The sequence below is a fragment of the Trachemys scripta genome, chromosome 9, assembly GCF_013100865.1.
Source record: "Trachemys scripta elegans isolate TJP31775 chromosome 9, CAS_Tse_1.0, whole genome shotgun sequence".
NCBI classification, from domain to species: domain Eukaryota; kingdom Metazoa; phylum Chordata; order Testudines; family Emydidae; genus Trachemys; species Trachemys scripta.
This window is the reverse complement of record NC_048306.1, coordinates 47,630,689-47,650,798: the sequence shown is the minus strand read 5'-3', so window position 1 is coordinate 47,650,798 and position 20,110 is coordinate 47,630,689. Positions and strand designations below refer to the sequence as shown.

Sequence of the window (20,110 nt, the reverse complement as noted above, 5' to 3'; positions counted from 1 at the left end):
AGGTCTAGAATGGGTCTGAGGCCCCCTTTGGCCTTGGGGATTAGGAAGTATCAGGAGTAGAAATCCTTGCCCCTTAGCTCCTGAGGAACCTCCTCCATCGCTCCCATGGTGAAGAGGGCCTGCACCTCTTGGATAAGGAGTTGCTCATGAGAGAGGTCCTTGAAGAGAGACGGGGAAGGGGGGTGGGAGGGAGGGTAGGAGCAGAACTGGAGAGAGTATCCTGCTTTCACCGTGCGGAGGACCGAGCAGTCCGAGGTTATTTGGGACCAGGCACGGTAGAAGTGGGACAAAAGATTCGAAAAAGGGTTGGGAATGAGTCTGGTGCACTGTCCTCGGGCGTCCCTTTAAAAGGCCTGCTTGGAACTCGAGGATGGTTTGGTCGGGCCCTGGACTTGTCTGGAAGTGGAGTTCGAAGGCTTCCTTCTGCCGTTTCTGCTCCTTCTCCTGTAAAAGTCCGGCCTCGGCTGAGGAGGGTAGGAGTGCTGCTGCTGCTGTTGGGGCTTGAAATGCTTGTGTTGGGTTGCTGGGATGTGTATACCCAAAGATTTCATAGTAGCCCTTGAGTCTTTTAGGTTATGCAGCAGTCTGCTCTGTGAACAGGCCTGCCCCATCAAAAAGCAGGTCCTGCATCATCTGAAGACCCGAGGCCTGCAACCATGAGGTGCACCTCATGGCAATACCTGAGGACAAGGTGTGCGCCACCGAGTCCGCAGCGTCCAGTGAGGCCTGTAAAGAGGTCCGTGCCACCACCCTGCCCTCCTCTACTATGGCCTCAAACTCCTCCCTGGATTCAGTTGGCACAAGCTCTTGAACTTGAGCATCGAGTTCCAGGAGTTGAAGTTATATCGGCTCAGAATTGCCTGCTGGTTGGCAATTCTGTGCTGGACCCCCTCCTGTAGAGTACGCTTTATGCCCAAACAAGTCCAGACACTTGGACTCCTTGGACTTGGGCACTGGGGCCTGCTGCCCCTCTTTCTGACTTACAGCCGCAACCACCAATGAACAGGGCTGCGGGTGCGTAAAGAGTTATTTGTACCCCTTTGAGGGCACAAAATACCTCCTCTTGACGCCCTGGGCTGTGGGAGGGACGGAAGCCGGAGTCTGCCAGATAGTCTTGGCATTGGCCAGTATAGTTTTGATGAGGGGCAGAGCCACCATCGAAGGACCTTCTGGGGCCAAAATGTCGACCACCGGGTCCTCTGACTCCACCACCTCCTCGGCCTGCAGGCCCATGTTGCGTGCTACCCTGCGCAGGAGGTCTTAGTGGGTGCGGCTGTCTAGAGGAGGCGGTCCAGAGATGGAAGTGCCTGCGATGGCCTCGTCTGGGGAGGAGGACGAAGAGGATAATGGGGGAACAGGATCCTCCCTCCCTTTCTGCTCATCAGGAGCCTGACAACCTGCGTTGCTGGTAGCCCCAGGCTCAGGAACCGGAGTTGGAGTTGGTTCCAAGGGGGGACAAGGGCATGGTGCCTCCTCAGCACCCCTAGGGGTGGGGCAACTGGCTGAGGCCTCCGGCACCCTTGGTTCAGAGGTGGCTGATTGGGAGCCTTTAGACTGGGTGCCCTGGGCCTAGTGGTTCGCCCACAGGATCCAAAATGGCCACTGCGCTGGTCCCTGCCACTGCACAGGCCACGGTCCTTCCCCCACCTCAGAGCGTCCACGGCCGAACCAATGCTGGTCCCGTTCCAAGTACCTAGATTCCACCTCCAAGGACCGGGATCGGGACCGCAAGGGCCAGGGTTGAGCCAAGTAGAGGTGAGCTGGAGAGTGGTGCCGCAAGGGTGGGGAGCGGTGCCGTGACCTGGAGCTACACGGGGTCGTCGAGCGACATCGGGACCGTTGCCGGGTCCCGGACCTGCTTCCCGAAGGGGACCAATATGCGGATCGGCGTCGCGATCAGGAGTGCTGGCGCAACCTGGAGCGGTGCTGTGAGTCCAATCAGTGCCGTGAGTCCAACCAGTGCTGCGACTGCAAGCGGCGCCGGGACTCCAAACATTGCTGGGACTCAATCAGTGGTGCTGACAGCCGGATCATCACTGGTTTGCCTCGAGATGGTGCCATACGATGTGGTACTGGAGGCTTGGCATGAATCGTAGGTGACCTCAGCGCTGTCATGGCGATGAGGTCCCTCACTGCCGAAAAGGTGTCCAGAGTGGATGGCAGCGCCAACTCCTCGATGATGTGGGCCGGGGAGTCCAACGGCACCACACTCGACGGTCCCCCTTGCAGGGCTGAAGTCAACGGTGCCATCTCCGCAGGCTTAGGCACTGGGTGCTCCTCACAAGGACACACCCAATTGGCTGGCTCCAGAGGGGTGGGCCTCTGGGATGGAGAGCCACTCCTCCCTTGCTTCTGGTGCTGCTTCTGCGCCGGGGAGTGGGAGTGGTGCTGGTTCGATCCTGCTGGTTTCGGTGCCGGGGAGTGGTGGTTTGCAGTTCTCTGCTACAGTCTGTCAGTGGTGTCACTTCCACCACTGCTGCCAGGGTGCTATGTACCAAAGAACTTGGTGCCGGATCCTGCAGCACTGAAGGAGGCTGAGGTCTAAGTGCCGCCTCCATAAGGAGCTGCTTAAGGTGAAAGTCTCGCTCCTTTTTGTTTATGGGGCAAAACCCCTTACAAATCCTGCACCGATCAGTTTGGTGAGCCTCCCCCAGACACTTCAGACAAGTGTCATGGGAGTCGCCCGTTGGCATGGGCTTGGAGCAGAACTTGCAGGGCTTGAACCCCTGGGACTTGGGCATGAAAGCCCTCCCAAGAAAAAGTGGTCGGGATAGACGGTAACCCCACCTCAGCCCAACTGCTACAAACTACTGCTAAAATAAACTAAGTAAAAAGATGTAAGAAACAACGAGAAAAACAAGAGCTAGGGAAACATGGAGAACTTGCTAAGCAAGACGCCATAGTTCCAACGACCATCACTGGCGGTAAGAAGGAACCGAGGAGGCACCGGGACAGCAGGGTCATATATTGAGTGCGGTGGTGGGGCGACGAATCACCAGCATGGCGCCTCCTGCTGGTCGTCCTGGCAATTAGCTCTTCCAGCCCGGAGCGCCTTCTGTAGGCCGGTGTCTTACCTGCCGCTGGCCCCCGTGTCCCTCTTGGACCCCGGTGCCCCTCTATGTCAGGGTTCGGCCCCAGCAGTAACCCACCATCTGGGTCTCCCCACCCAGGGGAACCCCCAACCCTCTATCCCCACCTTGCCTCAGTGGCTACGGTCAGTCATCATCTAGCCCCTGCTCACTGGGGCAGACTGAAGTCTATAAACCACTCATCATTGGCAAGGGGATTTGGACCGGCTGCCTTTGCCTACATATGGGCTGCCCCTTTGCAGCTCCAGTACCCTTTGTAGGCCTTTGACGAGGCCTGCAGCCTGGGTTTCACTAGGCTGGAGCTCCTCAGCTCACTTTGCCCTTCCCCAGTACTGCTCCACCCTAGGTACCCTTCTCAGCTCCCAGACAGCCAAGTCCTTCTCTCATAGAAGCTAGAGAGAGACTCTGTCTCAGCCTCTGGCCCTCAGCCCTCTTATAGGGGCCACCTGTGGCCTGATTGGAGCGTGGTCCCAACTGTGGCTGCTTCCCCCAATCAGCCCAGCTTTCCCCCTGCCACAGCCCTCTCCCAGGGCTGTTTTAAGCCCTTCAGGGCAGGAGCGGGGTGACCACCCTGCTACAAGTGCCATGAAGGTGCCACTCCTGGAGGCTCCATAGCTGACCCAATGGGTGCTGCTAGGGGAAAAACTTTCTGATGACTGTGCACACAGCATGCACACACCTAATTGGAATGGATATGAGCAATCACTTGAAGAAGAACCGTGCCAATTTACACCACCAGAAAATGGGTCCCAACGGTTTCAGAGAGGACGGCTTTGTGGCTCCCTCAATATTTGTATATCTGGTTTCTCTTCTCGACTTTTTCTCTGTGGGCCCAATTCTGCTCTCAGTCCAGCAATGTAAATCTGGAATAATTCAACAAGATTTACACCACACAGCTGAAACCACAGTCCCTACCAGTCTACATTTGTGTCTCTATCTTGCTTCCTCTTGCTGTTTTTTCTATTCCATCTTTTGCTGTCTTCTTTCCCATAATAAATAAATACATGATAACCAATACGTAATTAAATAATACCCTACGTGTATATAGCCCCTTTCATCCCACAGGGTTTTACTAACCATTGTATAAACAGCTGTTACTTCTCTTGTGTCTTGGAAGCTGTGATGGGGCAGACAGGCCCCAAACTGGCAATGACAGGGTTAAGGAGAGCCTGTGGACCCAGTTGACCCCATCCTGCTATACCTGCAACCAATGGCAGGTGTGGAGAGAAGAGCTGAAAGGTGGAAGAGACCTAGCCCTGGGAAGGAGAGTAGAGATCTGATGTTTCCTTGGGGACGGCACCAGGTACAGACGAGAGCCTAAGGCAGCTTGTGGCATGGAGGAGCCATGTGGTGGACAGGACGACCAGAGCCAGGCAGACTGACAAAAAGAGACCAGCCTCAGGGAGACAAGCCCAGACCAGAAGGGTGGAGCCCTGGTTTTGAAGTGCACTGTTTTCTTTTTCGTTTTGGACTCTCACACACCAGAAAGGATAAGACTTCAGTGTGCCATAGGAGGGGGTTGAAGGCACCATGGCATCAGTTCCAGGAGGGGCAACACCTGACCACTGGAGACCTGCACTGGAGTGAGTTATGTCTCGATGCGCCACAAAAAGGGGTGCTGCCTAGACAACCTGGTAAAAGGGTCAGCACATCTGGGGCAGAACACAGCAGCTGGTTAACAGCCTAGAGCTACACTACACAACAGGCTTGTGGGAAGTGAAGACTACTCTATGCAGCTGAAACGGCACTAGCCAACATCTACTTCCCCCAGCTGCAATTAGGCCCCTCCACTGAAGCTAACTCCCCTCCTCTTTTAAAAGGGATGTAGGGTCATTAATGCACACAAGTACTTGGGGCCACAGTTTTGTGTCTCAATGAGAGCCCAGTCTCTTCAGTGGCAAAGGGCCCTCTGCCTCATGGGAGGATATTTGCTTAACTAACTGAGAGGAAGGCGTGCTATCTCCTGAGTCACCAGTCTCATTTCCCACAGCAGGGTTACTTGGAGGGCTCCCATCCAGATGCTGACCCTACTTAGCTGGATGGGAGGGTCTGAGCTCTTTCCTCTCCTCCCATCTTCTTTCTGCTCCTTGTTGGCACTCCCCCCCTTGCTATGTTCCAGCTGCTCCTCGGGAATTATGTACACTGCCCGGTTCCTCGACTAGGATCAGGGCCCCCTGTACGAGGTGCTGTACACATGCCCCATATCTAAACAGGTAAAGGAAGCAATATTATGAGGGGGAACTGAGGCCTAGAGAGGCTAAGTGACTCACCCAAGGGCACACAGGAATCTGTGGCAGAGCAGGGACTTGAAATCAAATCTCCTGAGGCTGCGTCTAGGGCCTTTAGCTCAAGGCCATCCTTCCTCTCTCCCCCACTCACCTCCTGTAGGTGCTCGACCTGAGCTTCCAGTTCCCTGCACCTCAACTCCAGCTCTCCCAGCTGGTCCTGCAGCATGCGCATGGTGTCCGTCAGGCTGTGGTTCTGCCTCTTGCTGTCTGACAGCGCCTGCCGCACGGAGTCCAAGCGCTCCTGAGAAAGGAGTGGGTCACTCAGAGGAAGCATTCAGAATCCAGGAACTGACTGCTACCTCAGCTCTGCCTGTTCTTAATGCTCTGCACGTGTTAGCTGGCATGTGCAACAAGATATATGTATTATGTATCCCAGTACAGAGCTCTGTCATTGTAAATATATGATAGGCCAGATCCCCAGCTATGGGCCAGGTCCCCAGCTATTGGCCAGATCCCTACCTATTAGCCAGGTCCCCAGCTGGGGTGACTCGACTTTGCTCCACTGGAGTTTATGGGCTAGGTCCCCAGCTGGGATGACTTGGCGTTGCTCTACTGGAGTCTATGGGCCGGGTCCCCAGCTGGGGTGACTCAGCATCTATCCACTGGAGTCTACGGGTCAGGTGCCCAGCTGGGGTGATTCGGTGTCGCTCCATTGGAGCCTATGGGCCAGGTCCCCACCTGGGATGAATTGGCATAGTTTCATTAAAACTATGTTGGGAATCATTAAGAAAGGAATAGATAATAAAACAGAAAATATCATATTGCCTCTATATAAATCCATGGTACGCCCACATCTTGAATACTGTGTGCTGATGTGGTCACCCCATCTCAAAAAAGATATATTGGAATTGGAAAAGGTTCAGAAAAGAGCAACAAAAATGATTGGGGTATGGAACGGTTGCCATATGAGGAGAGATTAATAAGACTGGGACTTTTCAGCTTGGAAAAGAGATGAATAAAGGGGGATATGCTAGAGCGCTATAAAATCATGACTGGCCTGGAGAAAGTGCATAAGGAAGTGTTATTTACTCTGTCTCATATCACAAGAACTAGGGGTCACCAAATGAAATTAATAGGCAGCAGGTTTAAAACAAACAAAAGGAAGTATTTTTTCACACAACGCACAGTCAACCTGTAGAACTCTTTGCCAGAGGATGTTGTGAAGGCCAAGACAATAACACAGTTCAAAAAAGAACTAGATAAATTCATGGATGATAGGTCCATCAATGGTTATTAGCCAGGATGGGAAGGGATGGTGTCCCTAGCCTCTGTTTGCCAGTAGCTGGGAGTGGGTGACAGGGGATGGATCACTTGATGATTCCCTGTTCTGGTCATTCCCTCTGGGGCACCTGGCATTGGCCACTGTCAGAAGACAGGATACTGTGCTAGACTGACCTTTGGTCTGACCCAGTATGGCTGTTCTTATGCTCTTATTTTTCTCGATGAGGCAGTGCCATGGGTGTGCATGGCACTGCACATATACAGGAGAAAGCAGGCTGCTGAGGGGTCAAACACATAGATAACAATGGTGAGGTCCAGCCCCAAGAGGAAAGACTACAGCCTTCATCAGCTGGGAATCCAGGGTCCAGAAGAGCCTGTGGGATGTACCGCTCTGTAGCTAAGTGTGGGTGCACACAGGCCTGCTGAATCCTCCATGAACAGTTCACGTCGATAGTCATGGGCCTCGCCCAGCTCACATCAGGAATGGAGATCACCTCTTTTAGCCATTCATCTTGCACTGAAAAGTGTCAGCTGAAGACTTGAGTTACTGCTAGCCAAGAGCCTGTGTTCCCAGAAGGATCAGCAGGGACTGGGGGTAGGCCAGGGAGTTACTCTCTTTCTAGCTAGCTCTGCATGCCAGTCACACCAGCGACCACAGGCTCCGAGCCCCTAGAGACAGCCCCGACCTCTCAGCCATCTGCGCTTATATCCTGAGTCTGAGTCTGTGCTCACGCTGGCAAAACACCACAGTAACTCCCTCAAGGTCAGCTGTGTGGATGAACTCTCTGCAGGGATTCCAGAGCTGTGGATGGCACATTGTGGCTCTGGAGGGGAATGTACTGGCTGGAATTGATCTGGATGCACAGCTCCCTTTTTCTTTGCAATGGATTGCTGATGGCAGCTCTAGCTTGACAACACATCACCCCACAGAAGAGGAACAGCATGGACAGCATTACCATCTTACTGGGATCCGGGTTATGCTGTGCACCAACTCAAACCTCAGGCCAAGCTGGCTGAAAGGATTGCTAATGTTTGCAGCCATGGAGGAGAGCCAGGGCCCAGCTCCAAGCAGGCTAGGCTGATTACAGGGCTGCACTGACATCATGCTAAATCCACAGGTTTGTGGATTTCCAGGCTGAAAGGTCCCATTCTGCCCATTTAGTCTGACCTCCCAACTCAGGCCTGCAAACTTCCTCCTGGGGGGTCCTGCAGCCAGCTGGCGTCCCTGTGATCTCTGAACAGGGCAGCTTCCCCTTGAGCCATGCTTCACCCAAACACTGGTTTGTTCCAAACTGCTGCGATATTTGGGCTGGGCAAACCGCAGTGCATTGGAACCAAAGGGAGTGTTTACAAGCCCCTGTTCAGGCTGGTGGGGCATGGTGCATCCTGCAGCACGGGGTGTTTGTGGGGTGGACTGGACCCCACTGGGATGTACACAGGTGGGCTCAGCAGGTGGAACGGCCTTCCCGACTGTATCCACTGACCCCTTTTCCCCTGCTCAGTCCCACCCCTACATTGTCTGCTTGCCCAGTGCTGAGGAGAAGGGGTGGGACCATTACCTGGAGCACCCGGCGGTCTTGTTCCGCTGCTGTCAGAGCCTTCTGCAGCTGGAAGACGTTCTCCTGAAGGGTGGAGGACCCCGTGGAGGCATCAGTCAGTGCCTGGGAAAGGCTCTGCACCTTGTCCTTCAGGTGGCTCTCCTTGTCCTCTGTCTGGGCCAGTGAGTGACCCAGGCGTCCCAGCTCCTGCTGCAGCTTGGCTGATTTGCTCTCGCTGTCCCCCAACTGGCAGCGCAGGGACTGGACCTGCTCCTGCAGGGCCTGGATCTCAGTATCTCGGTCCACCAGGCTGAGCTGGACACGCTGAAGCTCCCCTTCCATGGAGCGACGTCTCAGCTCCAGCTTGGTGGCCCTACTCTCAGCTGCCTCCAGGACTTCCTTCAGCCTCCGCTTGTCTGTCTCCAGCTTGGTATCCTTGGCTTTCAGCCTAGTGACCTTCTCCTGAAAAACAAAGGCGACCTACTTCAGCAACGTGTATCATCCTTTCCACCACTGCCTGCAGTGTGCTACTCTCTCATGCGCCGTCCCGTCTCTCCACGCTCCCCACGACGTGCTGGCCAACCCCTCCCCACTTGTGCATGCACTGGCCTGCCCCTCCACACTCCCCTTGCATGCTGACCTGGGCCGCCCCTCCACGCTTCCACCTCTTGCGCCGGCCCGGCCCGGCCCTCCACGCTCCCCGCTTGCGTGCCAGCCTGCCCCTCCATGCTCCCCACTCACACGCCTGCTCCCCCGTCACATGCCGGCTCGCCCCTCCACGCTCCCTGCTCGTGCACCTGCTCCCCCCCATGCACTGTCCCGCCCAGTCTTGCCACGCTCCCTGCTCGTGCGCTGCCCCACCCCACCTCCCTCGGGTGCCAGCCCATACCTCCACACTCCTGTGCCTGCTCCCCATGCCTGCTCCCCCCTCGCATGCCAGCCTGCCCCTCCACGGTCCCCGTTCACATGCCTGTCCCTCCACACTTCCCACTCACGTGCCGGCCCGCCCTTCCCCACTCCTGCGCCTGCTCCCCCCTCGCACGTCCCGCCACGCTCTCCACGCCTGCTCCCCCCTCACACGCACCAGCCAGCCCGCCCCTCCATGCTCCCTGCTTGCACGTCGCCCACCCCATACTCCCTGCTCGCACGCCAACACATCCCTCCACACTCCCTGCTCACATGCTTGCTCCCCCCTCACATGCCGGCCCACCCCTCCACGCTCCCTGCTCGCGCGCCTGCTCCCCCTCATGCGCCAGCCCATCATACTCCCCCATCGTGCACCTGCTCCCGCCCCCCACATGCACCAGTCCATCACGCTCCCCACTCACACGCCTACTCCCCCCTCACGAACTGGCTCACACTCCCCGCTCACGCAACTTCTCTCCCCTCTCATGCTGCCCACTCTCTGTGTCAGCCTGTCCCACTTCCCCCACATGCCTGCCCCCCCCTGCCACATGATTCCCCTGACCTGCTTTGGCCTGCTCCCTCCCCGCCACAGGCCAGCTCCCTACCCTGTGCACTGCTCCGCCACACTCTCTTTAACGCGTGCCCAGTTAGGGTGACCAGATGTCCCGATTTTATAGGGACAGTCCTGATTTTTGGGTCTTTTTCTTATAGAGGTGCCTATTCCCCCCATCCCCTGTTCCGATTTTTCACATTTGCTGTCTGGTCACCCTATGCCCAGTTAAAAGCCAGCGGCACACCCCCTGAACTAGCCTAATAGCCTGGCCCACGTCCCAGTGCTGTCTAGGGACAGCCCCGGGTGCTATATTAGGAGGGTTCTTGGTCTTGTGTGGAGCCTAGAGATTGGTAGAAGGTGTGTGATTGTGTAGTGGCGCAGGGTATGGGGGGCAAGATGGGAAGAGACAGATCAAGGGGAGCGCTGGGTGGGAATCAGGGTCCCAGTGTGACTGGTGATAACAGGAAGGGGAATTTGCCAGGACTGGCTGCTCCGTGGAGTTCTGGGGGCTGTGATGGCCCTGTCCTGGGCAGCCTGGCAGCTCTGGAGTGGGAGCAATCACCAGGGCCTGCTCTACACACAGAACAGTACCAGGGCAACTAACAGTGTGAGGTGGCACCGGTTTAGCTGGTGCCTGTGGGGCTCTACAGAGGTGTAAACCTGGCCTGGAGCCGTGTCACCTGCCCGGGAATAAAGGTGTATGGATGAGCCCTGTCTGGAGGCACTCCAAGGGTCTCTGCGCTCCCTAGAGAAGCACGTTTGTCTCTGAAGGCCAGCTGATCCCTAGGAGTCATCCAGGACAAGACCCAGACTCCAAGGTAGGAGCAGAGCCAGTGAGCACTGGCGAGCCCCCACTTCCCAGACCACGGAGAGAGAAGCAGCAGCAGGCAGCTGGATATAGAGTGGGGTCCTGCCTGGCAGGCGCAGGCACTGAGGGAGTCGTGAGTCTCACTGTCCAGGCAGGGCATGCGCCCTGCTGGCTCCTCCCTCAGTAAAGGGGCCTGGCTCTTTGATGGGCAGCCCGTTTCCTTTAATGGCCATGCCCTGCAGACTAGTCCCCCTACTCATCTGCTGTTCCCAAGCGCCCTGGAGCTTCCATGGCCCTGGGAAATGGCTCAGCTCTAGGATGTGCACAGAGAACGTCTGCAGCCCTTCCTCCACCCCTCCCGAGCAGTGCAGCAGAAACTTGTTCTGGGCAATGGAGGAGGGAGCCATGGAGCAGTCTCCCACGCTCATCCATCCCTGTCACTGTTCCAGGGAGTGTAGCAGATTGCGCTCTGCTTGCCCACGCAGACCTGAGCTGGACTGAGGATATTGATATATTAACTGAGGATATTGATGTAATAGTCATCACAGAAATTTGGTGGAATGAGGATAATCAATGGGACACGGTAATACCAGGGTACAAAATATATTGAAAGGACAGAACAGGTCATGCTGGTGAGGGAGTGGCACTATATGTGAAAGAAAGCGTAGAATCAAATGAAGTAAAAATCTTAAATGAACCAAACTATACCATAGAATCTCTATGGATAGTAATTCCATGCTTGAATAATAAGAATATAGCAGTAGGGATATATTACCAACCACCTGACCAGGATGGTGATAGTGATGTGAAATGCTCAGGGAGATTAGAGAGGCTATTAAAATAAAAAACTCAGTAATAATGGGGGATTTCAACTATCCCCATATTGACTGGGTACATGTCACCTCAGGATAGGATGCAGAGATAAAGTTTCTTGACACCTTAAATGACTGCTTCTTGGAGCAGCTGGTCCTGGAACCCACCAGAGGAGAGGCAATTCTTGATTTAGTCCTAAGTGGAGCACAGGATCTGGTCCAAGAGGTGAATATAGCTAGACCGCTTGGTAATAGTGACCATAATATAATTAAATTTAACATCCCTGTGGTGGGGAAAACACCACAGTGGCCCAACACAATAGCATTTAATTTCAAAAAGGGGATGTGACATTGCACTCCATATACTTTATGAAAATATGCTTATGAATGTGAATATGATGTAACTGGAATATGCTTTATACAAAAGTTCTCTTGTAAGGTATCACTACAAAGCTTATAATCTACTGAGTGTGTTCATCCTATTTGTTTGCATGTATTATTTCTATGTCTGGAGTTAGGAGAATAAGATATAAACTTGTATTATTGATGTAAACATATTAAGTGGAAGCCATTAAGGGTGCTTCAGAATCAATGAACTGTGAATGGGTTTATTTACCTGCAAGCCTTCCTGCATATGTGTGGGCCAGCCCATGGGTAATGAAGAATGTGGTCTCACAGGGACATGTGACCATGTCACCTGATGCTGAAATCCATCTTAAATCTGGTACTTTTCCATTTAGAAGGAGGGGTTGGGACCCAGAGAGACAAAAGATTCCTGCCTTGTGCCAAAGCTATAAAAGGGGGTGGAACAGAACAAAGGGGGCCAGTCATGAGTAAACCCTTAGTTACCACCTGAGATGTCTGCTGAAACTAACAAGGACTGTACCAGGGGAAAGGATTGGGCCCAGACTAGGAAGGAGTCTAGTCTGTGAAAGAAGCTTATTGGAACATCTCTGAAGGTGAGATATTACCTGTAATCAGTTTCTTAATGTATTAGGCTTAGACTTGCTTGTTTTTGCTTTCCTTTCCTTCATAACTTACTTTGTTCTGTCTGTTATTACTTGAAACCACTTAAATCCTACTTTTTATACTTAATAAAATCATTTTTCAGAGGGGTAGCCGTGTTAGTCTGAATCTGTAAAAAGCAACAGAGGGTCCTGTGGCACCTTTGAGACTAACAGAAGTACTGGGAGCATAAGCTTTCGTGGGTAAGAACCAAAGGTGCCACAGGACCCTCTGTTGCTTTTTACAGATTCAGACTAACACGGCTACCCCTCTGATACTTGACACCATGCAAGGCACTGCATTTAGCCGTATGGAATGGAAATCTATCAACCTCATGAAGAAACTTGCACAAATACAGACAGATATCATCTTCCTTTCCAAATGCAAACAGATGGACATCATACCAAATGGACTGAAGGTGAAAAATCCATTGCTATCTACATACTGCACAGACCACAGTGAGAGATTATGCCATACGTTATCAAAGAAACTGAGGAACCACCTGATCAGCATCCTATACAGCAAACAGAAAAACATCAAGAAAGAGCTCTCCAACCTGGAGACTCTCATAAATAACCAACCCTCCACACAAACGGACTTTACTAAAATAAGACAGGAGATCTACATCACACACTTCACCTCTCTACAAAGGAAAAAGGACCGTAAGCTGTCTAAAATCCTACCTGCCACATGGGGCCACAACAGGAGTACCCCTAACTCACCCAGCAATATCGTCAATTTATCCAGCTACACACTCAACCCAGCAGAAGAGTCTGTCCTATCTCGGGGACTCTCCTTTTGCCCCAGCACCCCCACGAACATGATACAGTTCTGTGGTGATCTGGAAGCCTACTTTCGCCGCCTCCGACTCAAAGAATACTTTCATGATAACACTGAACAGCGCACTGATACACAGATACCCTCCCACCAACAACACAGGAAGAAGAACTCCACATGGACTCCTCCTGAGGGTCGAAATGACAGTCTGGACCTATACATAGAATGCTTCCGCCGACGTGCACAGGCAGAAATTGTGGAAAAACAACATCGCTTGCCTCATAACCTAAGTCGTGCAGAACGCAATGCCATCCACAGCCTCAGAAACCACCCTGACATTATCATCAAAGAGGCTGATAAAGGAGGTGCTGTTGTCATCATGAACAGGTCTGACTACCAGAAGGAAGCTGCCAGACAACTCTCCAATACCCAATTCTACAGGCCGCTTTCCTCAGATCCCACTGAGGAATACACTAAGAAACTACACCATCTACTCAGGACACTCCCTACACTAACACAGGAACAAATCAACATACCCTTAGAGCCCCGACCGGGGTTATTCTATCTACTACCTAAGATCCACAAACCTGGAAATCCTGGACGCCCCATCATCTCGGGCATTGGCACTCTCACTGAAGGACTGTCTGGATATGTGGACTCCCTACTCAGACCCTACGCCACCAGCACTCCCAGCTATCTCCGTGACACCACAGATTTCCTGAGGAAACTACAATGCATTGGTGACCTCCCAGAAAACACCATCCTAGCCACCATGGATGTAGAGGCTCTCTACACAAACATCCCACATACAGATGGAATACAAGCTGTCAGGAACAGTATCCCTGATGATGACACAGCACAACTTATTGCTGAGCTCTGTGACTTTATCCTCACGCACAATTATTTCAAATTTGGTGACAATATATACCTCCAGACCAGTGGCACCGCTATGGGCACCCGCATGGCCCCACAATATGCCAACATTTTTATGGCTGACCTGGAACAACGCTTCCTTAGCTCCCGTCCACTCATGCCCCTTCTCTACCTACGCTATATTGATGACATCTTCATCATCTGGACCCATGGGAAGGAGGCCCTGGAAGAATTCCACCATGCTTTCAACAGCTTCCACCCCACCATCAACCTCAGCCTGGACCAATCTACACGGGAGGTCCACTTCCTGGACACCACCGTACAAATAAGCGATGGCCACATTAACACCACCCTATACCGAAAACCCACCGACCGCTACGCCTACCTTCATGCCTCCAGCTTCCACCCTGGTCACACCACACGATCCATCGTCTACAGCCAAGCACTGAGGTACAATCGCATCTGCTCCAACCCCTCAGACAGAGACCAACACCTACAAGATCTTCACCAAGCATTCTCAGAACTACGATACCCACACAAGGAAATAAAGAAACAAATCAACAGAGCCAGACGTGTACCCAGAAGCCTCCTGCTACAAGACAGGCCCAGAAGAGAAACCAACAGAACTCCACTGGCCATCACCTACAGTCCTCAGCTTAAACCTCTCCAACGCATCATCAGTGATCTACAACCCATCCTGGACAATGATCCCTCACTTTCACAGACCTTGGGAGGCAGGCCAGTCCTCGCCCACAGACAACCTGCCAACCTTAAGCATATTCTCACCAGCAACCACGCACCGCACCATAACAACTCTAACTCAGGAACCAACCCATGCAACAAACCTCGATGCCAACTCTGCCCACATATCTACACCAGCAACACCATCACTGGACCTAACCAGATCAGCTACAACATCACCGGCTCATTCACCTGCACGTCCACCAATGTTATATATGCCATCATATGCCAGCAATGCCCCTCTGCTATGTACATTGGCCAAACTGGACAGTCACTACGCAAGAGGATAAATGGACACAAGTCAGATATCAGGAATGGCAATATACAAAAACCTGTAGGAGAACACTTCAACCTCCCTGGCCACACAATAGCAGATGTAAAGGTTGCCATCTTACAGCAAAAAAACTTCAGGACCAGACTCCAAAGAGAAACTGCTGAGCTCCAGTTCATTTGCAAATTTGACACCATCAGATCAGGATTAAACAAAGACTGTGAATGGCTATCCAACTACAGAAACAGTTTGTCCTCCCTTGGTGTTCACACCTCAACTGCTAGCAGAGCACCTTACCCTCCCTGATTGAACTAACCTCGTTATCTCCACACTGATATATACCTGCCTCTGGAGATTTCCATTACTTGCATCTGAAGAAGTGAGGTTCTTACCCACGAAAGCTTATGCTCCCAGTACTTCTGTTAGTCTCAAAGGTGCCACAGGACCCTCTGTTGCTTTTTACAAAATCATTTTTGTTTATTAATGAACCCAGAGTAAGTGATTAATACCTGGGAGAGCAAACAGCTGTGCATATCTCTCTATCAGTGATATAGAGGGCGGACAATTTATGAGTTTACCCTGTATAAGCTTTATACAGAGTAAAACAGATTTATTTGGGGTTTGGATCCCATTGGGAACTGGGTGTCTAGGTGCTGGAGTCAGGTAACCCGCAGAGCTGTTTTCACTTAAAGCCTACAGCTTTGGGGGTGTGACCCGGACTCAGGGTCTGTGTTGCAGCAGGCTAGCGTGTCTGGCTCAACAAGGCAGGGTTCTGGAAGTCCCAAGCTTGCAGGGAAAATGGGCTCAGAAGTGATTTCAGCACACCAGGTGACAGTCCCAAGGGGATCTCTGTGACTGAATCCGTCACAGGGGAACTACACAAAAATTGAGGAGGTTAGTTAAACAGAAATTAAAAGGTACAGCACCAAAAGTAAAATCCCTGCAAGCTGCATGGAAACTTTTTAAAGACACCATAAAAGAGGCTCAACTTAAATGTATACTGCAAATTAAAAAACATAGTAAGAAAATCAAAAAAGTGCCACTGTGGCTAAACAACAAAGCAAAAGAAGCAGAGAGAGGCAAAAAGGCATCTTTTAAAAAGTGGAAGTTAAATCCTAATGAGGAAAATAGAAAGGAGCATAAACTCTGGCAAATGAAGTGTAAAAATATAATTAGGAAGGCCAAAAAAGAATTTGAAGAACAGCTAGCCAAAGACTCAAAAAGTAATAGCAAAAATTTTTAAAAGTACATCAGAAGCAGGAAGCCTGCTAAACAACCCGTGGGGCACTGGATGATCGAGATGCTAAAGGAGCACTCAAGGATGATAAGCAGATTGCGGAGAAACTAAATGAATTCTTTGCATCAGTCTTCATGGTTGAGGATGTGAGGGAGATTCCCAAACCTGAGCCATGCTTTTTAGGTGATAAATCTGAGGAACTGTCCCAGACTGAGGTGTCATTAGAGAAGGTTTTGGAACAAATTGATAAATTAACAGTAATAAGTCACCAGGGCCAGATGGTATTCACCCAAGAGTTTTGAAGGAACTCAAATGCTAAATTGCAGGACTACTAACTGTCGTCTGTAACCTATCATTTAAATCATCTTATGTGCCAAATGACTGGTGGATAGCTAATGTGACGCCAATTTTTAAAAAGGGTTCCAGAAGTAACCCCAGCAATTACAGGCTGGTAAACCTGACTTCCATACCGCGCAAACTGGTTGAAAGTACAGTAAAGAACAAAATTGTCAGACACATAGATGAACATAATTTGTTGGGGAAGAGTCAACATGTTTTTTGTAAAGGGAAATCATGTCTCACCAATCTACTAGAATTCTTTGAGGGGGTCAACAAGCATGTGGACAAGGGGGATCCAGTGGATATAGTGTATTTAGATTTTCAGAAAGCCTTTGATAAGGTCCCTGTAGTGAGGTGGCCTGGCTCCCAGCCGCCCCAGAGAGGGACGAGCCCCTCCGGATGCCAAAGTGGACGGAGCCACTGGAGCCTGCGCCCGCCCCCCAAAGGTCAAAGCGCAGGACAGGAAGTATAAAAGCCCCACCCCAGGGCTCAGAAGCTGCCTGGCCGCCGGAGAAGCCAAACGCTGGGGGCCTAGCTCCCGCTGGGGAGACTCCTGTAGCCTATGACCGACCAGAGGCCTGGCCATACCAGTCAAGACCTGATGGTGACCAGACCCCGGAGAAGCTGTTAAGCCTACCTGTGGGAAGTGACCCAGAGGAGCTGCCAAGCCTACCGCTCGCCAAGTACCCTGAGGAGCCCATGGTGCTTGATGCCATGGAGGACACCGACCAGACACAGGTACTGCTAGGGGGGAAGTAGGAAGTAGCCTGGGGGAAGCCGACCCTAGTCTGGCTGTGGCACACCCAGAGCCGATGTCAGTGTGTTGCGGCCAGGATCCCCACTGACACAGCAGCAGGCCGCCTGCCGCTGTTAGGGCCCTGGGCTGGGATGCAGTGGAGTGGGCGGCCTGCGTCCCCCCTGCCACCCCACTCACGGGTGGCAGTCTCCCCCTCGCCCAGACGCTCAGAACCAGGAGCCTGAGTTTTGAGCTCCTGCTTGTTTGCTGTCCCGCCCTGACCCAGGGCCTGGGCTTGTTCCTGAACTATTTGCTCAGCCCCTGCCTGAGGGCCTGAGCCCCTGACTGTTTCCTGCCTCACCCGGCTAATTCCCCGACTCACCGGACCTAAGTAGTGAGGCAGACTGGCTCCCAGCCGCCCCAGAGAGGGGTGACCCCAACCGAACCCTTCTACAGTCCCTCACCAAAAGCTCTTAAGCAAAGTAAGCAGTCATGGGATAAGAGGGAAGGTTCTCTCATGGATTGGTAACTGGTTAAAAGATAGGAAACAAAGGGTAGGAATAAAAGGTCAGTTTTCAGAATGGAGAGAGGTAAATAGTGATTCCTCCAGGGGTCTGTACTGGGACCAGTCCTATTCAACATATTCATAAATGATCTGGAAAAAGGGGTTAACAGTGAGATGGCAAAATTTGCAGATGATACAAAACTACTCAAGATAGTTAAGTCCCAGGCAGACTGTGAAGAGCTACAAAAGGATAGTTCAAAACTGGGTGCCTGGGCAACAAAATGGCAGATGAAATTCAATGTTGATAAATACAAAGTAATGCACATTGGAAAACATAATCCCAACTATATATATAAAATGATGGGGTCCAAATTAGCTGTTACCACTCAAGAAAGAGATCTTGGAGTCATTGTGGATAGTTCTCTGAAAACATCCACTCAATGTGCAGTGGCAGTCAAAAAAGCAAACAGAATGTTGGGCATCATTAAGAAAGGGATAGATAATAAGACAGAAAATACCATATTGCCTCTATATAAATCCATGGTACGCCCACATCTTGAATACTGCGTGCAGATTTGGTCACCCCATCTCAAAAAACATATATTGGACTTGGAAAAGGTTCAGAAAAGGGCAACAAAAATGATCAGGGGTATGGAACGGCTGCCGTATGAGGAGAGATTAATAAGACTGGGACTTTTCAGCTTGGAAAAGAGACAACTAAAGGGGGATATGATAGAGGTCTATAAAATCATGACTGGTCTGAAGAAAGTGCATAAGGAAGTATTATTTACTCTGTCTCATAACACAAGAACTAGGAGCCACCAAATGAAATTAATAGGCAGCAGATTTAAAACAAAAGGAAGTATTTTTTCACACAACGCACAGTCAACCTGTGGAACTTTTTGCCAGAGGATGTTGTGAAGGCCAAGACTATAACAGGATTCAAAAAAGAACTAGATAAATTCATGGAGGATAGGTCCATCAATGGCTATTAGCCAGGATGGGCAGGGATGGTGTCCCTAGCCTCTGTTTGCTAGAAGCTGGGAATGGGCCACAGGGGATGGAACACTTAATGGTTCCCTGGTCTGTTCATTCCCTCTGGGGCACCTGGCATTGGCCACTGTCAGAAGACAGGATACTATGCTAGACTGACCTTTGGTCTGACCCAGTATGGCCGTTTTTATATTCTTATGTTCTTATGACTGTCCCTTTCCACTAGTGACTTTTACAGAGCTCCCCCTCCCTGTTTCCTAACGGGTGGCTGCCCCGTAACATGCACTTCCTACTCCTTCTCCTTGCAGGCTCAGACCCACCTGCAGCTCCCTGTTCTTCTCCTCCCTGGTATGCATGCTGCACTCCAGGGTAGCAATCTGCTCTGCCAAGGCATGGCGCTCCCTCTCCACTCTCCGAATGGTCTCTTCCTGCAGTGTCAGGGCCATCTGCGCACTGCTCAGGCGCCCGTCCATGCCTCGCTTGCCTGGGTATGGGAAAGGAGAGGCAGGGGTTTGAGGAACGGGCTCTGATCTGTGGGAGGGAGAAGAGCACTGCTTCCCCAGTGGATCTCTGTGATGGCTGGGGGTGCAATCCAGCCAAGCCATCACCCAGCCTCCTGGAGTCCCCGAGCTACATGTGAACAGCGAGTTCACTGGATCTAAGGATTGCTGCATCAGTGCATGGGGACATCACCCCAAAGGAGCCATGTGCCAGGAACCCAGCCCTGGACTCCAAGCGGCAAGGCAGTGCTGACCACATCAGGAAGCCAAAGAGAGACTGGCCTTGCCCCAAGGTCGGGAGCTTGCAGTCCCTATGGATAAAGGCTCGGAGGGCAAAAAGAGGCACTGAGAGCAGAAGTGGCTTTCTTATGGTCGCATGACTCTTGGGCTCTGGTCACAGGAGCTGTTTCTGGCAAGCCCCTGTAGCTTTACACCTGTAGCTAACCTTCTAGTCACACCCCACCTCCATCCCTCAGGTTGGGATGGCTGCATCCTGGCCAGGAGATCAGAGCTTGCCTGGCATCACTGTTTAATCCCAAACTAGAACCTCTCCAGTTCTGCCTGACCAGCTAGCCCCTTCTGACACGAGAGGAGAGCTGATCCTGTGTCTTCCTGCTGTCCCAGTGACAGTCTGCTCCAGCTGCATCAACTGAGCCTTATGGAATCTAGGGGGAGAAGAGGAGAATGACTGGCCTTCCTCAGAGTCTGCCAGCAACTTCTGCAGCTGCAGGACACGATTGCTGGTCTGGTCCCGGTCGCTCGCCATTTCATTCAGCTGACGGTTCAAGTTCATCACCTGTGTCCTTAAATCATCCTGGGAGAAAGAAAAATAGTGTCAGATTTTTAAGTGCAGGCCAGAAAGAAAGAGGAATATGCCGAGACACAACGGGGGGTGGAGGTAGAGAAAGAGAAAGGAGA

The 20,110-nt window shown here is 51.9% G+C and overlaps 1 protein-coding gene across 1 annotated transcript in view; it reads right to left on the bottom strand.

The window, feature by feature from the left end:
* Positions 1–20,110, bottom strand: part of CROCC2 (ciliary rootlet coiled-coil, rootletin family member 2) — a 177,731-nt gene that overhangs the window by 19,747 nt on the left and 137,874 nt on the right. The window contains exons 29-32 of the mRNA XM_034781674.1: positions 19,886–20,006; positions 19,013–19,176; positions 8,158–8,598; positions 5,469–5,618 (exon numbers count right to left, since the gene is read on the bottom strand). Coding sequence (XP_034637565.1) covers positions 5,469–5,618; positions 8,158–8,598; positions 19,013–19,176; positions 19,886–20,006 — 876 coding nt within the window. The remainder of the gene's footprint in view (positions 1–5,468; positions 5,619–8,157; positions 8,599–19,012; positions 19,177–19,885; positions 20,007–20,110) is intronic.